Source organism: Acanthochromis polyacanthus, chromosome 7 (assembly GCF_021347895.1).
Source record: "Acanthochromis polyacanthus isolate Apoly-LR-REF ecotype Palm Island chromosome 7, KAUST_Apoly_ChrSc, whole genome shotgun sequence".
NCBI classification, from domain to species: Eukaryota; Metazoa; Chordata; class Actinopteri; family Pomacentridae; genus Acanthochromis; species Acanthochromis polyacanthus.
Genome location: NC_067119.1, coordinates 7720547 through 7744642, shown reverse-complemented (window position 1 = coordinate 7744642; position 24096 = coordinate 7720547). Strand labels below are relative to the sequence as shown.

At 40.4% G+C, this 24096-nt stretch overlaps 1 protein-coding gene across 19 annotated transcripts in view; it reads left to right on the top strand.

Annotated features, from left to right (window-relative positions):
* Positions 1-24096, top strand: part of kcnt1b (potassium sodium-activated channel subfamily T member 1b) — a 105104-nt gene that overhangs the window by 35218 nt on the left and 45790 nt on the right. For 15 of the 19 annotated variants that reach the window (XR_007943264.1, XM_051950958.1, XM_051950950.1 and 12 more), the window contains 10 exons: positions 947-985; positions 13396-13475; positions 15770-15857; positions 16923-16976; positions 17618-17668; positions 17765-17813; positions 18028-18087; positions 20551-20625; positions 20907-20990; positions 22452-22546. Coding sequence is in view for 18 of the 19 variants with exons in the window: in XM_051950958.1 (XP_051806918.1) it covers positions 947-985; positions 13396-13475; positions 15770-15857; positions 16923-16976; positions 17618-17668; positions 17765-17813; positions 18028-18087; positions 20551-20625; positions 20907-20990; positions 22452-22546 (675 nt within the window). In the remaining variant the exon portion in view is untranslated. The remainder of the gene's footprint in view (positions 1-946; positions 986-13395; positions 13476-15769; positions 15858-16922; positions 16977-17617; positions 17669-17764; positions 17814-18027; positions 18088-20550; positions 20626-20906; positions 20991-22451; positions 22547-24096) is intronic. The other 4 variants (XM_022202989.2, XM_022202983.2, XM_022202988.2 and 1 more) reach the window with 1 other exon arrangement.

Below are 24096 nucleotides of genomic sequence, written 5' to 3'. Positions count from 1 at the left end.
GCGGTGTTAGTTAATGTGTGTGCAACAGAGGAATAAAGAGGAAACTGTAGGATTCCTCATCAGATACACCTGCACCATACCACTCATAACAAGACGTAACTCTGTTGTTTCAGCTTCTGTAATTGGTTTCTAAAGACCGTCATAACCATTTGTTGTTCATCAAATCAAACTGTGTGTTCAACCTTTGGCCACTTGCTGATCAGAAGTGCCAATGTGTCAGTCATTGAAATCCGTACGTGGGTATGTCTCTCTCTGTCTGTCGGTCCCTCAGTGTTACACGCTTCCCTTTTCCTCGCCGTCATCTCAACATGGCAGCCTAAGAGACTGACCTTGAGGGTGTGTCCACTGACCCCTGTGGTTTGCATTAAGTGTTCCATCTGTTCTTTCGTTAGCCGATGCATTGTTTTTGATGAAATGAATGCACAGTGTTGCACACGCAGCACTGTACTTCTTTTTTTTTTATATATATATTTTGTCAAGCGCAAAAGGAGACAATGTCCACTGGAAATGTTTTTATTTACTTGTATGTGGAATTTGAAAGCAACTAGAGGAAACCTCGGTGGAGAAGTCGTGACAGTAGAACTCAGTTGTGCAGCAAGAAATAGCCACTTACATACAGGACAATGGATTGAACTAGAGTATTTTTTTTACATGTTCTAGCTTTTATGATATTCCAAAAGAAATTCCAGCTATCTAATGTAGTATTCAATCCCATTTTTGTCCTTCTTGCTCCACAGACTGCTTAAAGATTCTCCCGCAAGGTTGTGAAATGGTTGCATTCTGACCCAAAATGCAAGTGAATGTTAACAAATTGCAGTGGCTTCCTGAGTGGCATCCTTTTTTTTTTCTTATTTTCTTGCTTTTCACCCTTTCCTTCCCTTTCCTGCTTTCTCGACCCGCTCTGTCCTAACCTGTTCCTATCTGTGTCCATGTGTGCTGCATCCAGGTATCAGGAGGAGTACAGTATGGACTCAACCAATGCCCAGTAAGTCCTTGGCAGCATCATGCTTGCATGGCATGAATTGTGTCTGCAGTGGAAACACCACTGATTGTAAAAAGAATCTCTGAGAGCACTTCTGAAGCACCGTTCACTTTGGATTTTGCATAAGCCTGATGTGGACAGAATGCCATGATTATGTTTTGACGGTTATTCTTCATTACCTGCAAACGTGGTAGATTGTTGTACTAATGATGCAAAACGTGTCATTTTTGGCTACCTTTTCAACAGTTGTTGCAGCGAAGACATTTCTCCATATTTTATCTACGTTTCTGCCAGATTGGTCATGCTGCAATAAATGGTGAAAAGGATGCTTGAGTGTTTTTATGAACCCACTCCTGGTGTGTTATGTCTTTCGACTGAATGTGCACGCCAGTTTTCACCCCTTCAGTATTGTCGATGTGAGATCTGGGCTTGAAGCATCAAATCATGTGAGCAGAAATGAGAGAAAATCTGGAGAAAATACACCCTGAAGCTAATATTAGTGAAGTAGGTAAATCGTTTGTGGTGTACTTACTGCATACTCTGCATGCCGCCGAGCCAGTGATCATGAAAACATTTATACCACAGTTTCAGCTGGTGTCATAATTGGATTGAAGATCTCTGCTGCATTCACGTTTGGGAAATTGCTAATCCTCCGTGATACCCAAGCTGTTAAGATGCACCGACGAAAGCTGTGAACCATCAGTAACTTCAAGTTTAAAAATAAAAAGTATGCATGTGGAATTTGTGAAAGTAATTCTCTAAAGTCTTGTTTCAGGTTTTTTGTATGTCACATTTTGACTGGGTTGTTTTGCTTAGCCATGTGGTGATGAGTATTTGCACCTGACAAGAGCAAAGCGGTAAATGTTGAGCGTACAGACTGTGTGGGCGTCTCCAAGCACACCTGCTATTTTGGCAAATCATATCACTTGTCTCATAGCTGTGAAGTAGCAACACCAGTCACAGTGGCACATCACGGAACAAAAACAGCTGAACAAATAGAAAAGAGCCTTTTTCAGGAAATAAGCTATTGTCCGAATCAATCAATCTGCAGTCAGAGGCAGATGGTGTTGGCTTTAATTGAACTGACACACACACACACATATATATATATATACATATATATATATATATATATATATATATATGCATGCTGATTATTTTTTGTTTCCTTAAAAACATCAATCTAAGTTATTGGAAATCAGGAAACGGCACAAAGGATTGATGAACCACCGTCATCAAACATTCTCCACATAAACAGCAGAATACCGAGTCAGACAGGCCAGTCTGATGCCGTATTGAATGGGCCGATTTTGCAGCAGTCTGGTTTCATTTGCACTCTGCTTAATAAAGGTACACTCAAATTTATCAATATGTGTCCTGTTATCTTGGCTTATCGCTGCTTGACAGGTGGCTACGGGAATTAAATTAAACCACAGGAGATTTTTCACACTGTATAGAGCAGCTGTGGACACTGTTCCCTAATGCTGCCTCTAAGGGAATCGTGGGATTCTTGGGTTTCTCTTAAGTGTGTAATATTGTAAGGTCTAGACCTTGCTTAATGAAATGCTCAGAGATTACTTGTGTTGTAAATTGGCACAATGTAAACAAAATTGAATTCAATTAAGTTGAAACTGATATCAAATCCTTTTGCTAATTAATAGAGCAAGGCAAACGGATTCATTTACATTCCCACTTCACAAACACATATAACATGTTAATTAAATGCTGATTTCAGTACATCTAGTCTACACAGACTGATTAATAGTAATGGTATATTTACATTTTAAGAGCAGCTCTTTCATTGCTGTGCAAGCATTTTGTTTGCTGTTGATACAGTCACCAATTTAGCAGCAAATTGACATTGGAAACAGAAGTGGTTCTGAGATTTCTATTATAGCATAAAGTCTGAGACACATTTTCAGCAAAAATGCCAACAACTGACTTTACACTGCCTCAGTCGAATGAACTTCCAACTTTACACCTGGCACTACAAATACCACCGAGATGCACGAAGCAATTTCAAGTTTGGGAGGTAAATTATTGAAACTACTTGTGCTGGTTATTGAGCTGCTGTAATAAGTGCACACTGTGATTCATCCTCTGGGCAATAGTCAAGATATTTCAGTAAGAAACACCCCCTGCTGGTGATGCTGGAGGTAAAGTCGGGAGATCACCAAGGTCAGGAAAGCAGGATTCATTTCGTTGAGCACCATGAATGTTTGCACAAAATAAGTCCATTCAATCTCTTGAGCCTTGCTACTCTTGTAGCTTAAAGGTCCCATATGGAAAAGAATCCATTTGTGTAGTGATTTGTATTAAACTTAACGTAATAGTTTGAGAAATTAAGACCTTTAATTCTGCCATTCTTCTACCCTCCCTCACCTCTAGATAATTAGCTAACGAGCTATTCCAATAGAGCAGCTGCCTCTCAATCTGCCAGCTTTGTTTACTTTCTAGAGCCACTGCTGTACCTCTAAAATGTATTCCAACAACAAAACACACCAAATGTTCTGCTCTTGGCTGCAAGAGTGGAAAACAAGAGTGTTTATGCACTCCCAGCATGTGCGGAAATCAAGACATAGTAAAATGACTTGTGTTTTTCATGGAATTGGTGCCACATCAACAGAAAAACCTTTTGTGTCGGTGAATTGTTCAGCTAATGTGGCTAATATTGCCATTAGCTTTGATCATAAACCAACATTTTAGAGCTGTGTAAAAACTTCAGCGCTGTGGAACTGTCAGAGAAGATGGAAAGTTAAAGTGCCATGTGAAACCAGTTGACAAGGACTGGCTGAGTTATTGTGTTTTCATGGCACCAGTTGTACTGCAGTGCAACCTAAATTAGACCAGTTTTTACATCTGTTTGCTTCTCTGCTGCTTTCTGTACTCACATTGTACCGCACTTTATTACAGCTGAATTCCTAGTAAAGCTGTTCTCATGTACATAATTCCCTGATTCTGCTGTCAGACAGTAGAACAAGTATGAAATGGTGACTGAAATGCAACCAATTAAGACTATGTGTTAACCAGCTGTCACTTCTGAGCCATTTCTAAGCTGCTGCTCTTCAAGACTAAACTATAGATTTACAGATTTTATAACTGCAACATCATCTAGCAAACATACCAAACAAATAACAGGTGTTGTGCTGTGAAATTAGTATTATTATTTCCATGTAAAATGATCACCCAGAAAGTCAGAAGGTCTTGTACCTATGCACTCAGTCATATTTGTTTATTTGGTGGTCATCTGTTTTGTTCTGTGCTGTCAATCAAAGATGCAGAGAGAGTCTTTTTCCTGAATGGGGCGTGGACAGCAGCAGCTCAGTTGCATTTAAAGCTATGGACACTGAGGCAGCCCATTTAGAACAAGGCGTAAATCAGGAGTTATCCAGTCATAGTGAAATTAACTATCTTTGAAGTGTTTAGAGCGGAAATTTTGAAAGACACGTGAGACTTTCATTACTTTGCTGAAATGTGCACAGTGTGAGACCTTTAAATTAAGGTATCATCATCTCAAAAACCATTTGAGTGTTGATTTGTGTTCATGGTGTGCAGTGATTGTAGCAGCAGCCACAAAACCCCCATTGAGAACTGATCTGACGTTTAAGGAGCAGGAAACAACTATGGCGGACTGTGATAGGCTGAGACACCTGTCAACCAGGCAGACTTTCCCCAAAGCACCCCTCTTGAGTCTGTGATGTACCCTTAATGAAACATTAATCTTCAGAACTGCTGCCAAGACATGCATTAGAAGAAGTGAAATCAAGACACTCTTTACTTCCTCTGAAATGATAATTGGGTTATATTTTGAAAAGAAAGTTTGGATCTTATAAAAGTTTCCTTCCTTCCTTCCTTCCTTCCTTCCTTCCTTCCTTCCTTCCTTCCTTCCTTCCTTCCTTCCTTCCTTCCTTCCTTCCTTCCTTCCTTCCTTCCTTCCTTCCTTCCAGCATGTTGCCTGATCATGCTTGAAATTCTCTGTGTTAGTAGCAGACCTGCTGCAGAGGTTTCACCACTTCACTGTGATTTTCGCTGGAGTTGAGTGTTTGTTGGGGCTGCATTACTGCTGGAGATTGTCTTGTGATCCTTGGGGGATGTGCTGTGTGAGTGTTGTGCTCTAAGCCTGTGTTAACATGCAAGTGTTCCCTTCTTCACGCTTATCCTCTTTTGTGATCAAGTTAAAACTGAGGCTGACCGCATATTACATGAAGCACAGTGTGAAGCTTCTTCTTCATTTCACTGCGTCAGTCTTCAAATCAAGAGCGTAAGCACTGCAAAACTTATTCAGCTGCTATGAACTGATCTTGTTGCAAAGGAAAACACACAATGCCTTGCATAATATTGAGGTGTTTCCTGTGGTAACAGGAAAAAAAGTTTAGGCGCTCATATATATAGCAGGAAATGTGAGGCTTTGGTTTCAAGTCTATTACTGCACGCTCAGGAAGCACAACTTAAGGTTTCAGGTCATCAAATCAGCTGTAGCATCTTTGCATGTTAAGCAAACATACATTAAGATGTTCAAGGATTGTAGAAGAGCCTTAAGCTGCCTCAGCTTGTTCTTCTCAAAATGGAGGAGTTTGATGCCAAGGCATGCCAGAATAGCCGGATTAGGTAGGCAGCAGGTTTTTTTGTTTTTTTTTTTAACAAAGTGTTTGCTAAAAATGCACTCAATCTCATGGCATGGATTACAGTTTGCAGCAGTAAAAGCATTTAAAGATGGATTTTTTTGGGCGCTAACTCTGTGGTATTGGATGCTTTATGTAGCACCGCATGACCAATTTTTAATCTGTCTGCAGAAATCTTTTCACATGACATTTTAATATTAAACTGTCTTTGCAGTGTATGCACTAAAATGGTGAAAGATGGGATATCTTTTCTGATAGTCATAAAAAGCTAAAACCAACTGAGCAGTGGTAGAACATTTCACAGTTAATTTCCTCTCTTCTTAAGGACACAGACTAGATCACAATCATATTTTTGCAAAGCCTCTTTTTTTTTTTTTTTTTTTTACATGCCAGTCTATTTGGCAAATAAGCTGCACCGCTCTTCAAATCTTCACTTCAGTCAACAGGAAGGCTGACTGGTTTTTGAAACCGTTTAGTCAGCAGTAAAGTGAGCAGCACTCTTATAACTGTGCATTTGTGTCGGAGCTCCTTGACAGACCTTGAAAGATATATGTCAATTGCTTTGAATTTCAGATTCTCATTCAAGGCTGAACTACAATAAATTCTGCTGCAGTGCGCATATTTGTACTCATACAAAGTGCTTGGGAACACAATGATCAAGGGTAATCTCGGTCCTTGAATCATGCAAGGTAGTTAAGACCATCTCCACACCTACGCAGAGCAGCAGCAGCAGCTTACACACTGATGCTGTAGCACACCAGAAATGACCCATTTCTGCTCTTCCATGTTGGCCTTATCAGTCCAAGGCCTACCCAGCTCCAGTTAAGGTGATTGGCCTCTCCTCTAGCTGATTATAACAGAAAGTCTTGCACTTCTCTCTTGGGCATGCTGGATTCAGTTTCCAATTTGACAAGGCACAGTTATCACAGCCCCATGTCTGACCTGAAGCAAATTCAACTATTTTTGCACCAGCACCCTCTGCATAGGAAGTTTGAGATGCTTGCTCAGAGGAAAAACAAAGAGAAGCGCTGCTTTTGAGTATTCGTGTCCAAGTGTAATATTTTTAGAATCCTTGCAGCGTTTATATCAAGCACATTTCAGAGGGCGGTGCATGGGGAAACTTTCTATTTTCAACTGTTCTCTTTGTCAGAGGTGTGACGGAGCAAAGTCAGAAAATATGAAAGTGTATCAGGCTGCGATGTGAAAGACTGCTATCGTGCTGTTTGCAAGACAGGGTGCTCTATCGATGGTCTGTTTTCTGATTCTGTGCCCCAAGGCTCAGATCTTATCGTAAACCTGGATGCAGTGTGTCATTTCCCTAAAGTCACCTGATTGGACTGGCAGAACTGATAGGTGTACCATTTGTTGCTATGCCAGCGCTTCTGGAAACTTAGTTATATAAAACCCTCCCGGTGACAATCAAGTTTTTTTTGTTGTTTTTTTACCTTGTTACAATGTGCATATGGGTTTTTTAATATGCTCGAGCAAAATAATCAGTGAACAGCTGTACTGTAATTGTCTGAAAAAAGCTTCCAGGGTTTCATAAATGACAAATGAAGGAAACCCAATTCTGCCTTTTGGTATCATTATTCATCTTCAAAATCTGTTCCCAGTCCAACCATCTGTGATTGAATTACTTCGGTATCCAATTTGCGATTAGTAGTTTTCCAGTGTTTGAGCAGAGCTGTAGGTGAGCTGGTGTGCTCCAGCTGCAGCAAGTGTAAACGTAACCTGGCAATAGCCACATTAATAATTGTGTAGTGCTTGATAGTACTCCACAATATCAATCTGGGACCGCTCCATGTAAATCCGTTCGGAGGAAAGAGGCACGGATTGGACAGTGCAACAGTATGTCCCGCCTCTGACAGGTTTGTTTTTAGCCAATCGCGGGATCTTCACGAGCAGAGCCAATTGGTAGATTAAACTCTTACCAAAACCTGTAGGTAAAAAAGCACAAACATCTTTACCATCCAGAAATGTGCAAAGCGCCTCTCGTTGTTCTTCCTTCAAAGAAGCGATAGGAGATTGAGCTAAAACTGACTTAATAGCAGCATCTACACGATCGTTGTCCTCCGTTGCCATGTTTGTTTTGATCTACTGGCGCTTGGTGTCGTCTTCACACCCGGATATCCCGCCCCACACACGAATACTGCTGCGTGATTGGCCCGTGCCAAATTGGCTCTGTACGAACAGTGAATGCGGGAGCGGTGCAAGATGGTTTCTTGAGAGATTTGTGAACTCACAAATATCGCGAGAAATCAACTTGCTGGCAAGGTTAGTGTAAACGAGTAGGCAGAGAAAGAGGCAAAGAGTTCACAGAACATACATACAAGACATTTTTAGGCATGAAAGGATTATTTTCATTGCAAAAACTTCTAAATATATAATATTGATAAATGTAAATGGGGTTCAATCAATGACCAGGGAGAGATTTAAAGCACAAGGATATTAAATTGATTTTGCTGCTGCCAGATGTTCGCTACATCTTGGTTTGACATGTGCTGTAACCTCCTTCGAGAGTTTTCATGATCATTACAACCCCAGGTGATGCTCCGTTAAGCTAACCGGTAATGCTGCTCACCTGTGCTTGATCCTGCGGCACCCCGACGAATATTCCATATGGCACGGAGCATCTGCCGGCTGTTTGACAATAATTTTTTTCTCTCGCAGCACAAGGATGTTCGCAGGCCTTTGAACACTTCTGTTCCGTCTGTGTGATTATCCTGAGGTCAACAAGCTGCTTGATGTTTATTTACAGACTACACAGCAGTTATAGTCACTCAGTGTGTCGAGCAGGGGTGTATGAAATTGTTATCTTGTCACTGGCAACGTTTGTGGTGTACATTACATGTATTTATGTGCGTTTGGGGTTTTGCATCCAAGTGGGAATTACAAACTGATCACACACCAACCCATGGGGACCTCCTGTCACTGCGGGGACCTCAGTTTGGCTGCTTTCTGAGGGTTAAGACTTTGCTTTAGGGTTTTTGTTCAGAAGTAGGCTTGGAATTCAATTGTGATGTTAAAGCTAGGGGCAGGGGAAAGCATTTTATCATTAGAGTATCTCTGCAATGATAGATAAACCGGTTTGTTGTGCGTGTGTGTTTATGTGCACTTTATCTCTTAAGCTTGGTCTCATTTCCTTCCCACCACTTTCAATCTTGCTTACATTATTTAACAGTTTTTGCTCCTCATTACTTTGATTCTAGTCATGAATTATGTTCATGAATTTCCTCACATATTCAGAACAACTGATACATGAGGCTCTACATACCATGTAGACTTGTTAGTTGGGGACCTGTAGTCATATGATTTGTCTGTTTTAACCATGTGTTAACATTCCTGGCTCATGCATTGATGACCATGTTTAAACTCTGCCTGCCTTCTTGGACTTGCAGAGTACTTACAGAGTATGTTTGTAGTTGACAGTCTGGCTGGTTGGTGATGATGATTTGCAGACTACAGTGATGCCAAGCAAAAGAGCATAAGTACTTACAAGGTATGGCTGTGGGTCTGCAGCTACTGGCAGTTGTCTATAGTAGAGGAAGTGCTATTTGTAGCATCAGTCGGAGGAGAATTGGCAAAGTGCTGGACAGACATAGGGGGGTTGTCTATGTTTGAGTGCTTGTTCGTTTTATAGACCTTAAAGCTGCTGTCCGGAGTTTCCGTTCGTTTTCAATTTATGTATCATTTTTTAACAAAGCTTAAATGTGTTAGTCTAGTTCGATACTATAATATAAAGTTAGTATAACGCGATATGAAAATTTATTCCTGAGCTCCGCCTTCCTCTCATAGACCCCCATGTTATTCCAAAAAGCGCCGGTTGCTGCCGACCAAACAAGTTCGAGCTTCAGCTTTGTCATGCTGTCAATCAACAGTTACGCGCACAGCAAGCAAGCCCATGCAGAGGTGGGCGAGCTACGCACTACGCAACCGCGCGCACATTTGTTTTGCTTGTGGAGGAGAGAGCATCAGGGCTCAGCAACTTCCAGAAAAGTTACCAATCCCACGGCTTGTCAGGCCAACAGACTGCAGGACGTTTTTTGGCTCGGGGTGCTCGCATCGCTCCCCGACCACGGCCTCCATAGCCCGCCTGACGGCTTCATTTAGATGCCCGACCTCTGGAGGAAGATGCTGGGGCGTCTGGGACATACTCTTCGTCAGAGGAGTCATGCAATTCTGAACTCTAGATAGAAATAAATAAACAATGTAACACATATACACGCGTAAATGCACTAAGTTTGATAAACAACGTCATTGAGAGGGATACACGAGTGTAATCACTTATTGAAACTTTACTCGTTCGTCCTAGCAGATTCATGTTATTTTGGTATTAGGACAAGTTAGACTCAATACAGCATTCTAACGTAATTCCTTTATTATTTACTAAATGTACTAAATGTAGAAGAGGGGAAAACAGCAAAACAGGCGATATGCTGCAGCACTCCGGGCACTCCTCTCAGGTACAGCGCGCGTGCACAAATAAAGGGGCGAAATCAGAGGGAGGGTGGGACCAACAGCGTTTTGGGAGACGCTGCGATTCAAACTCCGGACAGCAGCTTTAATGTAAATAATGAGAAGTACAGTATGGATTCAACTTTGCTTAAGTTTTGACAACACTAACTATATGTTCCAAACATTTGATGGTAGTGCATCTTCTTCAGTGTATGAGTCAGCAATGATGAGGCTAAACTAGGGTTTATGGTCCTATGTGCTAAATGCTAACCAGCTAACGTGCACAATGACAATGTTTTTATACTATTGTAAAAATGTGTGATGTTTACCATGTTCACTATTGTAGGTTAATTATTTTGCCGTTAATTATTGAGCACCAAGGTCGATGGGATTGCTATTCATTTTACAGGCATTTGGTTGTACCATATTAGTCAAACTTTTGCAAAGTTTTATCCAGATGAAAAGTCAGAAATGTTTTTACAATTGATCTTTAGGTGAATGTGAACATGTGGCCCAGATTTCATGAGAATCCATCCAATAATTTTTGATGAATTGAACTTAAAACTTGAATTAGGTATAAGAGAAGTCAAAGGATTACCAAAGTTCAAGCCTTGAAATGCCTCTACTGTACAAAGTGCTTTACCAATCCATTTAGTAAATGCTGAAATTTTTCTGTAAAGATATTTAACTGTGGTTTTTGAGAAAATCTAAAACCTAAATTCTAAAATAATTCAGAATTAAAACAATGCACACTTTTTTAAAGTCTGCCTGCTCAGACACTGCTAGATTTGTGCTTTTGCTTTGAAAAAAGCATCTCAAAAATTGGTCTTAAAGATCAGTAAATCTGACAAAGAATTTAGCTACAAGTGCAGTATTTCAAGGTTCACCAAATGTCTCCATACCGAACAAAATATTTCAATCTCACATTGTTTCTTTTTAACTAAATGTGATGACTGCAGAGCAGTTATAACAGAGAAGAAAATGTCTCTGCTAACAGACTGCACTGCAGGTGTCCCACCCTGCATTCAGATAAACAGAGAAACTCCAGCATTAAATTGTAATTAGAAGAGGGGGCATGGGACCCTACGGTTAAACAACCCACACTCTCACACAGATGCACATTGGAGTCATCCTTGCTCAATAATACCGAGCCAGTGCTTAATCAAATAACACAATGAGAAGAGCTGTACCACTGAGTTCAATTTGGAGTTGTATTTCAGGTTTTGGTGTTCTCATGTTTCCTATATGAAGTGCAATTGCATGTACCTGTGGGCAAGCTGGGCAAACATGAAGCCTGTGTAGCCATCATTAGTCTTTATGACAGTCTTTTACTGCCTCTTAGGATAGAGCAGTCAGGTCGATAAGTGTTGCGTATGTTTTGATAGGATGGAGTTTTGGGGATGTGAGTTTGGGGATGCTGCTGCGCACAATAATGCGTCCATGTGTTTGCGTGTAGCTCCGCCTAATTCCTCGTGAAGGGGAAACACAACACGCAGACACGTGAGCGATCATTTCCTGGCCTAGAAGCTCTCTCTATGGCAATAAAGCTGTAAGAGGCAGAGAGGGGGGAATGTGTGGAAGATTGCTCCTGTCTCATGTTCCTTCCTCCACCTACACTCTCTATCTACATGCCTCCCTTAGGAGACGACTGCTGTAATTGCCCTTCTGCTCTCTCCTCTCCTCCCCTGTCTTTTCTCACCCTGTATTCATCTTGTCAGACAAGGTAGAAGACTCTCAAGTTGCCTGCTGTGACCGCAACACCATTATTACCTCCCCTTCATGCTCATTAGTGACAACAAGCGCTCTATATTACAGAAGCCGGCAGTAGGTCTGCCTCATTACCTGCATTCGTCTAACCTACCCGCAGTTCTGCAGCTACGCCGTCATCTTCGCCTAAGTGACTGTTTGGTCAAGTCCCCGAAGACCATTACAGACCATACAGATTGTTGTGCAAACTGTATTTCAGATCATGTGGGTGTGTGCTAAAATGTGTACATAAAATATTAAGAGCAAATAGAAAGGACTAAACCCTCCTTTTGCCTGTTCCATGAACAGATTTATCACTTTTCGTTTCTCATTGTGCGTCGTGTCGATTCATCATGCATACGCATCACAACAAGTGCACCATTAGGAGAAAGGAGGTCCGTGTTTATGTAACAATCTGCATTATTGAACAAGTGCCATTGCTGCGCATTCAAATTAAACATCTTATGCATCTGTGGTTTGTATTATTGCACTGTGAAAGGAAAGGAAAGTGTACATAATGGCAGATAAAATTGGTCAAAGGGAGAAATATACATCTTTTCCTTGATCTAGCCTTGCACAAAGCACACATTTTGTTGCATTTTCTTACTGAAAGCCTTCCTCAAAAAAGGCTTTTTTTTTCTTGGCCTGATGTGCTCCAATAATGAATAGCTGTACATTATGAGGATGCAAACTAAGACTTGGTATCAGCCTTTGAAATGTATCCTTTGCATTGATTGTTAGACTGTATTGCAGAGTTTCAGACCTGTTTTGGAGCTGAATGGTAGCGCAGCGGTTGCCTCACAACAAGGACGTTCTTGGTTTGAGTGCGCTGTTGTCACATTTCTTTTTGTGGTTGCTCTGGTTTCCTCCCGCAGTCCAAACACGTCGAGACATAGAGACATCAATTAGTGATTCTAAAGTGGCTGTCAGTGTGAATGTGAGCACGCATGGTTGTGTGTCCCTTTGTGTTACCCCTGTGATTGACTGGTGACCTATGCAGGATGTATCCAGCCTGTCTCAACCTGTGTCAGCTGGGATTGGCTTCAGTCCCTAGGACCTCCTATGAATAAATGAATGATGGATGGATGAAGCATATATTCTTGTTTATTGATGAGATATTTTCAGGTGTGAAAATTGCTTCATGGTTGTTTGTTTTCAGACCACATTAAACATGAGAGCATATGACCTTGCTGAAAGAAGATTTATATAACTGTATTTTTGAGGAAAAATATCAATTCAGTGTCAGTCCTCAAACTCAGGTATTGTGCTGGTTCCCTAACTAGCAACCTGAAGAAAAACATGAGCACGACACTCTCTGGACCACAGCCACTCTCACATTTACTGTGAGACTCCAACACTGCATTCAGCAAATCTTTAGAATTGCAAATACACTGCTGCCATGTCTCACACCTGATTGTATAGTGCCACTATAAGCTGTCTGGTCAATTGTAATTCACTGCCTCTCTTGGCAACGTGCTGTGAATTTGTTGGTGAATGTGTTGGCGGGTTGCTCTGTGTGTTCAGCGGACTGTTTATGGACGCTCGCATGTCTATATTTACACTGAGACTTTATTGTTTTTCCCCCTACAGGGTGCAGGTAGAGTTCTATGTGAATGAAAACACCTTCAAGGAGAGGCTGAAGCTTTTCTTCATCAAAAACCAAAGGTCAAGTAAGTACAGCTGACAGGGAGCATCAACCACTCGCTTCTCCTCATGTAGTGAAAATGGCAAGAGGCTTGTTGTTGCTTTATACGCTCAGAGCTAAACGAGCAAATAAAAGCAGAATGTAGGAAATTGCAGTCAGCCATGACGCATATCCAATTTCTGTGTCAGTTGGGGTTTTTATTATTACATTAGCAGTCTCATTGTTAATATCTCTGGTTGTGCACACTGTGGCCCAGCATGGACAGAAGAACTCGGCTCATTTACTCGGAGACAAAGCAGAGCTGCAGTTTTTTTTCTTATTAGGCGATGGGACTGGTAGTGCCACACCATCTCTGAAATCACAGTGGTACAGCTCAGCGGTTTGGTGCATTGACTCTGAAAACCTTTCATTTGCATCTAGTTGTAAAAATGTACTCTACAGGAGCTCTCCGGTCTCCGGCAGAACATGTCATTAGCACATCCTCGATAATGACACAGCTCTGCTGTCCGTCCCTCAGCTTGTCATTGTCATTAAGCCATTAGTTTTTGACATAAAGCAACGGAGTGTAATGAAAATGTCGCACTTGGCTGCAGGGGTCTGTTGCTCTATTTGTTGTTTGTTTGTCCAGTTCCAAATTAATTTAACATTGATGCAGACTTCATCTGAAGAGGTCGTGTCAGCAGAGATTAAGTGGCGGCTGAAGTTGATTGTAAATGGATAATACAGCTAGCACCACCCGCTGGCTGACAAGCATATCTGCAGCCAAGTTTCTGTTGGTGGTGCAAGCTGTACATGTGCTTACTGGTGCACGTCGATCAGCCACAACATTAAAACCACCTGCTTAGAATTGTGGAGATTCCCCTTATGGATGCAAAACAGCTCTGATCCGTCGAGACCACATGACTTCTGAGCTGTCCTGTGATATCTAGCCATAATATTCTCAAAGCTGAAGCTTTAAGTCCGGGAAGCTTTGAGATGGTGTCTCCATGAATTGGACGTGCTTTTCCGACAGATCCTATGACTGGTCGGTCATACTGACATTGGGATATTTGTCAACACTTTGAACTCTTTGTCATGTTTCTCGAAACATCCCTGAGCAGTTATTGCAGTGTGGCAGGAAGCATTATCGTGCTGAAAACAAACAAGGCAATGAGACAGCATTAGAATGGGATGTACATGGTTTGCAGCAATGTTTCGGTAGATGCTATGCGTCAAAGTATGATCCATATGAACCCCAGGACTTAAGTCTTCTCAGCAGAACACTGAGACCTTGCTGATGCCGTCTCTTGTCCAGATGACCAACACACAGGCACCCGACTGTCCACATGATGTTAAAGAAAACGTGACTCATCAGACCAGGTCACCTTCTTCCATGACAGCATGTTCCAGTTCTGACATTCACCAGTGGACGAGAGTCAGCATGTTCACTCTGACTGGTCTGCAGTTACTCAGCTCCATATGCAGCAAGCTGAAATACCCTCTGTGTTCTGACATCGTTCTGTCTTATCCAGCATTTATGTTTTTCTTTAGCAGCTCTTCTGCGGGATTGGTCAGCCTTCACTCCTCATGCACACCTATGAACCTTGACCACCCATGACCTTGTTGTCTGTTCACCGGTTGCCCTTTCTTGATCCACTTTTGGTAGAAACTAGCCCCTGAAAACTTGAAACACTTCTCAAGACCTTACATTTTGAGATTCTCTGACCAAGTTGCTCAGATATTAACGCTGCCTATTTTTGCTGCTTTCAACACATCAACTTCAAGAACTGACTGTTCACTTGCTGCCTAACATATTCCACCCCGTGACAGGTGCCATTTTAACAACATAATGAATGTTAATCACTTCTCCTGTCAGTAGTTTTAATGCTGTGGCCGATCGCTGTACATCTGTACTTATTCAAACAGAAAACTGTGACTCCAAAAACATTATTTTGCTTGTCGGCTATTTCCGTTCAAGCCCACCACTTGTACTTTGTAGTTCTTTGAGATGTTCTGAGCACATAAGAGTGCCGGTGTTTTTTGTGTGTTTTTCTTGGAGGTTTTAAAACTTGCACGTCATGGGAAATCATTTGTGACAGAGTGCCAATGCAGCATGGAGCCGCATTAGTTATGCTTCAGGGGTTTTTAATGCACCTAAACAACCAGTGCTCAAGCAGCAAAAAAAATGTGACAAAACCATAACTGTAGGGCTGTAAATGTAAGCCTGTGAATGCAATGAAAGATCCACACAAATCCCCTTTTCTTTGAAGTGGTCATCACTTAAATTAATCTCTGCCGGTTTTTGAATCAAGCCCAATGTTTGTTTTTGTTGCTCTACAGGCCTGAGAATCCGCTTGTTCAACTTCTCACTGAAGATTCTCACCTGTGTCCTCTACATAGTGCGAGTCAGCCTGGATAACCCCAATTGGTGAGAATCGCACTCAGCAGTTGGCACTCTGCTTATTGATTATCTGCTAATTTGTGGATCATTTCTTAAGTGTTGTGGAGGGAATAAATAACAGCTGGTCATGAAAATCAAAGAAAGCAGATTGAGAAACAGTCATTTCCTGTGGAGAAAAGAAGAAAAACTACGGCTAGTTAGATCATAACAGCTACATGCTACGAATCTGTTAGGAGTGAGACAAGCACAAAACCCAACATGTGAGGTAAGATGGGGCTTTTACCACACAGCAAGTTCAGGAGCACGAGCCGAATATTAGGATCCGTTCATATCATAGCATTGATGATATGAATACCGATCGTCCGACATCAGGGGGGAATATCAAAATAAATATTCGGATACCACCGTCATGAACAGATGTTCGGATATTCGGGTCCAACCCTATTATCCACAGGCTCTGTTAACTCAGGGTTTTCCTATTCACCACATTCAAAACAACATCTTTTGCTGCAGAAATAGTCTTTTGCTTTTAATGCTATCTCTCTCATTAATTCCAAACAAACCAGATGACTTACTGTATGTCAGAACATTTCTTTGCAAAATATTTTCCGATTGACATATGACTAAAACAGCAAATGTGGAAGATATCAGGAGAGCACAGGGCAGTTATTTATTTGAAATGCTTTGGATTTTTACTTTCAACACTTTGAATATGTGTATTTTTGTGATCAAGAATTTTTCCTGCCGGAGTTCGACGCTAACCCCAACATTTATGTCAATTGTGCTTTTTTTTGACAATTAGTGAATACTGCATATGTATTACTGCCTTATTTTGTTTATTTTGTGTGTGTTTGTGTGCCTGAAACGAATACAGTGACTTAAAATGAGGAAAGCTAAGCAGCTCCTTCTGTGCTGTCATGTGGAAATTGTGGATTGTCTGTATTGTGCTTAGTGCCAGCTGCTTTTAGAGACACGTTGGGTTTGTTCTTTATGGCAACAAACCCGCTGATGGACATGTTTCCCAGTAGGCATGTTTCCACTCACACACATGCTTCCACACTGTTTTTTTGTTTTCTGCCGGTTTTTCTGCAGTGCCGTATGTTGGAACAGCAGTTCGATAAATACAGAAGTGGCAGAAACCAACTGGTAAGTTTCTGTCAAAATGTCTTTTATAAGTGAGCTGTTGCACTTATAAAACATCTTTCGCTGTATAAAAAATATTTTGCTTTTGATGCCGTCTGTCCTTTCCCCCATTAATTCCAAACCAACCAGATGACTTACTGTATGCCAGAACATTTCTCCACAAACTATTTTCCTACTGGGATATGAATAAAATGGCAAATTTGAAAGATATCAGGAGAGCACAGGGCAGTTATTTATTTGAAATGTTTCGGATTTTTACCTTCAGCACTTTAAATACATGTATTTTTCTAATTTTTTCCTAAAAGATTAACCCCAAAATTTTTGACAATTGTGCTTTTTTGACAAATACTGTGTACTGCATATGTATTACTGCCTTATTTATTTTGTAGCATTTATTTAATTTTGTTTATTTTGTGTGCGTTTGTGGCCTTGAAGTGACTACAGTGACTTAAAATGAGAAAAGCTATGTGGAAATAGTGGATTGTCTGTATTGTGGTTAGTTCCAGCTGCTTTTAGAGACACATTGGCTTTTTCTTTATGGCAACATACCAGCTGATGGATATATTTCCCAGTGGGCATGGTTCCACTCACACACACGGTTCTGTGTTGTTTTTATCTTTCCCATGCTGCCGGTTTTTCTACAGTGCATGTCGGAACAGCAGTTTAAATAGTACAGAGACAGCAGGAATCGACTGGTATGTTTCTGTCAAAATGCCATTTATTAGTGAATTGTTGCCAATATAAAGAGTTGCACTGATGTGTGAGGAAAACTTTCTGGTGGTTTTTGACAGGGACTTGATTTTTTGGGTGACCAGACGGACTCCTGTATGGGCGATACAGGTGAGAGTGATAACATTCCCGTAAAAGTGCGCATAAATCAAATTTCACTGCATGAACTGAATCTCGATGCATAATCCCAGCCAAAAACACCAGCAGCCATTTATTAAATAAAAGCATCGCAGGGGACGGTAGTTACTCAGTGAAGGCTAAGAAGCCAGAAGGGATGAGTCTGCATTTGCAGGGTTCATTTATCTCCTTCTCCTCTCTGCTTCAGGTGACAGTGGCCTTAATCAGTTTCTTGGAGACTATGCTTATCACATATCTCAGCTACAAGGTAAGAAGGCCAGTTCACGGTGCACAGTTTCTCTCTTTGATCCACTGTGGTGTGTTACAGCTGTTTGATCAAAGGCCAGCCCTGCCTGTTTGTTCTCTCTTGTGGGCCAACAGCAGTCAGTGTCCAAATGCCAGCGCCAAAGCAGCTGTCAAAGTCACAGGAGCAGATACTAATTCAAACTCACGCATGCTGTGTCAGAAACTATTCATGAAAACAAGAAGGTGCACTTCTGTCCAAAATGTATTTATACAAACATTTGAAGGTCCCATTTAGTGAAAATCTATTTTTTTATTGTATAGTAGTCACCCATGTTTACAAATCATGAAGAATTTTACTAAATTGCTGCGTACCAGTTGGGTAACCGGTAGTCATCTACCTCAAATTTTGCATAATGTACCTCCTAGTTCACCAGGTTTATTTACTTGCCAGTGCTGCTTCTGCTAACTCTGAAATGTCTCAGCTACAGGCAAATCAAACCAAATGTTCTTGAGTGAACACAACAATCTTTATGCATTCCCAGCATCTAAGGAGCTGAAGAATCAGTGGATTAGTTTTGATGCCACTCTCACCATAACAATAGGAAAATCTTTATGTTAGCAGGTTTTGCATCTATGTGGCTACCTTCACCACTAGTTTTGGTAAAACTTTAAGATTGGTGGGTTTGTTTCTCTCCTACTCTCTGTGCTCACATATATTGTATTTTATTGCAGCAGAATTCCCATTGATGCTGTTGTCATTTATGTATTTTTCTGTCTCTGTTGTCAGACAACAGAATGAGTATGAAGTAATGACTGAAAGTCAGCACATTTAAACTACATGTTAACCAGCAGTCACTTCATAACCAAACTCACCATACGCATGACCTAAAAATCCTGTCTGTACTGTGAATTCTGCAAAATATTTATCTAAAATGATCAAGCTAGAAGCGATAGAAAGTCCACAGAGTGAGTTTTTTTCCTGAAGGGGGCATCAACATCTGCAGATTGGCTATATTTTAAGCTACAAATACTGAGACAGCCTGTTTATAAAGCAAGGCATTCATGGTGAAATGAACCGTGCTTTCAGTATTTCAAATTACAAATTGAATAGACACATTTTGGGAGGACGAGAAACTTTCAGCAATTTTCTAAATAAATACGAGACCTTTAAAGTAAGATTGTAAAGAAATCAATATTATGTATTCATGGAAATAACTGCAGTTAGCACACATAGCAAGGGTTAGCTGAAGTAGGAGATGATTGCACTACTAATGAGTAAATGTAAGCAGAGGGATTTCTTATAGTTTGTATTCAGTTAAACACAGAATGTAAAGGCAGACAAAATATGAGGGACACTTTCTAAATACAGTCTCATAAATGTAAGAATGATTGAAACAAAATCTTTTTCTAGTCTGCTGCTGTATTCAGACATTAACATGTTAGTAAAAGGCTCCCTCCTCATTTGCATTTCAATACAACATTGTCCAATTACCTTGAGATCCTTGTGAAAATGTCTTTTTAACATCTCCCACAGCTTTCCTCTGACTCTGAGACACAGAGACATGTTACACTGATTGCTTTTAACTCCTTCCCCTGTGGTGATCCTCTAAAAGTTGGCTCTGAAATTGAATCCACACAATCCTTTCTTCGCTTTCGTATGTTTTGCCGTGTATTTTTCTTATAGCCTCTGATGTTTGTTTAGGGATTCCCTGTGCATTTGTTTTATGAAGAGCAGCGAATGCCAATAGTGTATTTTTTTTTGATTACCTGAAGCATTGAAAAATGTTCTGCTGTCATTTACCTTTTTTTAAAGCTTCGTTATATACAGAGAAAATCTATCATTAAACGGCACCTTGTAAACTGAGCTGTGCCCTCAATGTGTGATTTATATGCAACCCCGCTTGTTCATCGTGTCACACTTTCCGTATCTGTTTATACTGTACTGTCTTTTGAAGATAAAGTCTGCATCTTGCCAGTGGCTGCAAAGTTTTGCTAGTTTTAAGATGAAGGATTATAATTTTTTCTTCTGTTGCTTGGAAATAGCTGAGCTTTCCCTTATTCAGGGCTATACTGAATACATAATTATGTATGTGATTATATTGCAAAGAAAGGCTGGATAAAACATGTTTTGAAGAGCAGAGAATACAGTAGATTACAAAGAATACTCTTCAGAGAAATACGAAATGTCAAAGAATGTTATAATAGAGACTTCATCAGAAAACAAGCACATGCTTTGAATGTCATGACCATAAAATAAGGTCAATGAGGAGTGTTTATTCAGGCACAAATACTGTAGTTTATACAAAGAAATAAGCTTGTAGCTCTTTATTTCCCTCTTTAAACTGTGGTTCTTTTCCCTGTTGTACAGTATTGTGTTCTTATCACAGTTGATTTCCTCCATTACAGCAGGAATTGCTCCCTTCTCTGAAACATTCTGCCCTCTCACTGGTTTATTGAGTTATTTCCCATTAATTTCATTTTCCAGGGGAACATTTGGGAGCAGATCTTCCAGATATCCTTCATATTGGAGATGATCAATACAGTGCCATTTATAATCACAGTGAGTATTTAACTTCATCAATTGATCAGCTCCCAATAGTGTAATGTGTCAGCATCATAACCGTCCATTAATCTGGAGGTTAATCTAGTGTTAATGCTCCAATATCATCCCAGAATGAACGTGTTACCGTATTCAGAAATTGCCAAGAGCATAGTAATGTTCCTCTTTGCCTTTTGTGCTGATTGAATATATTTTTATTGCTTTTCAGGTGTATGAACTCAATATTAATTCACTAATATACTTCCACTCTTTCTCTTATATTCCCCCCTTTTTCCCTGAAGATCTTCTGGCATCCGTTAAGAAACATATTCGTCCCTGTGTTTCTTAACTGCTGGCTAGCCAAAGGTGCCCTGGAGAACATGATTGTAAGTATTTTCGAGAGTAAATACTGCGTGTATTGTGCTGTGTACACCGCAGTCGTATCGCGTTGGAGAGAGCAAACACAGCTGCATGTTTTCTTCACTGCTCCGGGCTTTTAGGTTACATTATCCCTCCTCTAGCAGCCATATAGGAGCTCATGAGCAACCCTGGCTGTGGGGGCTGAGTGGGTTTACACAGCTTAACTGAGCAGAATTTAATTGGGATGGATAATTCCTTTCTTTCTGGGAAGCTGACACTCTCATTTTGGGAACACGAGCCACTGTATCTTTTTCTGCGTTAACACTACCACTGGTTGATAAATTCAGCCTGCTGTCTACGTAGTTGGCTTTCTAAGCTAACTCTGACAATTTATTCAGGTTAACTGAGCTGACTTGTTTGGAGAAAAGGTGCAAAATACTATGGCAAAGCTTTTCAGGCGTATATATGTTATGGATGGTTCCATAGAGAACAAGGAAACACTCAATTGATCTTCATTATCCAAACAACTGTATGTGCTGGAGTTTAGCAATCTAATACATACAAAAATTTCATACTGGAGACCTTTATTGTGAATAAAAATGACAGATTGCAGTGTGAGGAACCAGGCAAGCCAAAGCAAAGTAAGTGTAGGCAATGCAGCACAGGCTGGAAAAACAGATGGTGCCCAGAATTCTGATGCTGTAGTATCAATATTGTTCAGGGTTTGCCATGGGTGCAGAGTGACTGGTACATGAAATTCCAAGCAATTAGATTACATCCAACTGGTGTATGGTTTGCTCTCGCTGTGATTCAGACGAGACCACGACCGAGTAGGAGCTCCACGCCAAGGCGGTAGCTGGCAGATGGTAGATTCTCGGGCCAGGGCGGCCGAGGCAGGCAGAACATGCTAACAGGGTGCAAACGAGAAGGAGTCGTGAGCTGCTACATTACAAGATGGACAGTGTGCTAAAGTAGAAGTATTAAAATGTCCTTCTGGCAAGAAGAGACCGGTGAAGTTGGAGTTTTTGAAAAAGAATGTCAAGAATCGCAAGTATAGAATTTCCACCAGTATAAGAAGACAGAAAAAATCTATACAAGTCAGGACGAGATAATAAATACAGTACAGACCATAAGTATTTAGACGGATGAACATTTTTTTAATCGCACAGCTCAGTACTTTAGCACATTGAATTTGAAGTAAAATAATGGACATTATATTAAAGTACCAAGTCTCAGCTTTCACTTTATTAGGTTTATATTGATACTGAAAGAAACACGTGAGATCCAGCCCTTTCAACACATAGATCCTGCATTTTATGGCTGTATGAAGACAGTGACTGACTTTTTCTGGCATTTTCTCACACATGGTTTAGTTCAGAACAAATGTTTGAAGTTGTAGTCCAGAGTGGAAAATGTAATTCACTTTGCAATCAGTAGTATGAGCGTAATAGTTAACAGATCTGCCCAATCTTATAATTTCTTCTCAGAATGATTTCCATCGTGCCATCCAGAGGACCCACTCTGCTATGTTCAACCAGGTGTTCATCCTCATCTGCACCTTACTCTGTCTGGTTTTCACTGGGTGAGTGAACCTCTGTTTTTTGTTTTTTTGTTTTTTCTGGAAGCAAACATAGCGTGCTGTTGGCATTTATTATCACAGTGGTGGAGGCCAAAGGTGCAGTCTTTCTGTAAAAGGTGAAATTGAAAGACTCCATGATAAAGCAACAAAATGTGAAGAGTAGCAGATGGCTAGCTGAGCTATTTTTACTGGGAACAGCAATAGTTCACACGTTTTAAAGAGCCCATATCATGCACATTTACAGGTTTGTGATTTTATTTTGGAGGCTGATTAGAATATGTTTACATGTGTTAATGTTCAAAAAACACATTGTGTTGCTCATACTGTACATTGCTGCAGCACCTCCATTTTAGGTACTGTCTCTTTAAGGCCTCAGTCCTCCCTGGAAAAAGTGATTTTGCAGCTGAGCTGACAAAAGAAAGGCAATGCTGGTTATGCTCTGTAACTCCAAATCTATGAATACAGGGGGTGAGATGAAACTCTAGCAGAGGAAATAATGGCAGACTGCATGCATGCTGCTCCATCTTTGTTTGAGGGCAAAATTAGCTACCAGGCAGGCGTGATGCAAATAATAACTTTCTATAATAACATCTAAATATGATAAACACAAGGCTAAAAATGCTAATAATATTGGCAATAGTAAATAAATACTTGAATAAGTAAATAAAATGAGCAATGAAATTAAGTTAAAACCAATTAGACAATAAGAATAATAAGAATAACAAACAAAAATAGATATAAAAATGGAAATAAAATGTGTTTCAGGTCGATACGTAACAGTAGAAAAGCCTGGACTTTAAATAAAACATGTCAGGCAAGTAAGAAGCAGTAATAATAATAATAATAATAATAACTTTATTTATATAGCACCCTTAAGAACAGTGTTCACAAAGTGCTTTGACAAATAAAACATGAAACACAGACAATTACAGTACACAGTAACTCTTTGACATGAACTTTTCCATGCATAAAAAAGCTCTCTAACGCACTAAAGCAAAGAGAAAAACAACCTAAAAGCAAGCCTCTTTAATACAAGCAGTCCTTTTTAAAGACACTTGACATTCATTATGTTGAAGTTCTGTGATCAGCAGCGGAGAAACATGTAATTTTCCGCCATCCAGTTATTAACCTATCCATCATTTCTTATGTCCCATTGATTTCCTCTTTATTCTAATTAAATCTGTCACTTTTTTGTCCTTAGCTCTTTGGCAGCCTGGTTGAATCGTGGCCTCCACCCAACAACCCGCCCGATCCACTCTGCTCTGTCCAGTTAGACATCCTCATTCACGCTGCCTCGGGCTTTCATTAAGTCTCCCAACTTATCAGTGAAAAAAATGCAAATGAATTAGCACAGTCAGTGAGAGGGAACTGACAGAGCAATCAATGGTTACACTTTAAATGACGTACTGAGCAGAAGGCCACTCTGTATTGACTATGCTGCCCTTTGGTCTTAAGCAATTTGAATTCTGATATCTAATCTGGATCAGGCAGATTAGTTTCGTAACGTATCTCTTCATGTGCTTTACTTAAATTATCTTTGCAAATGTCTTTTT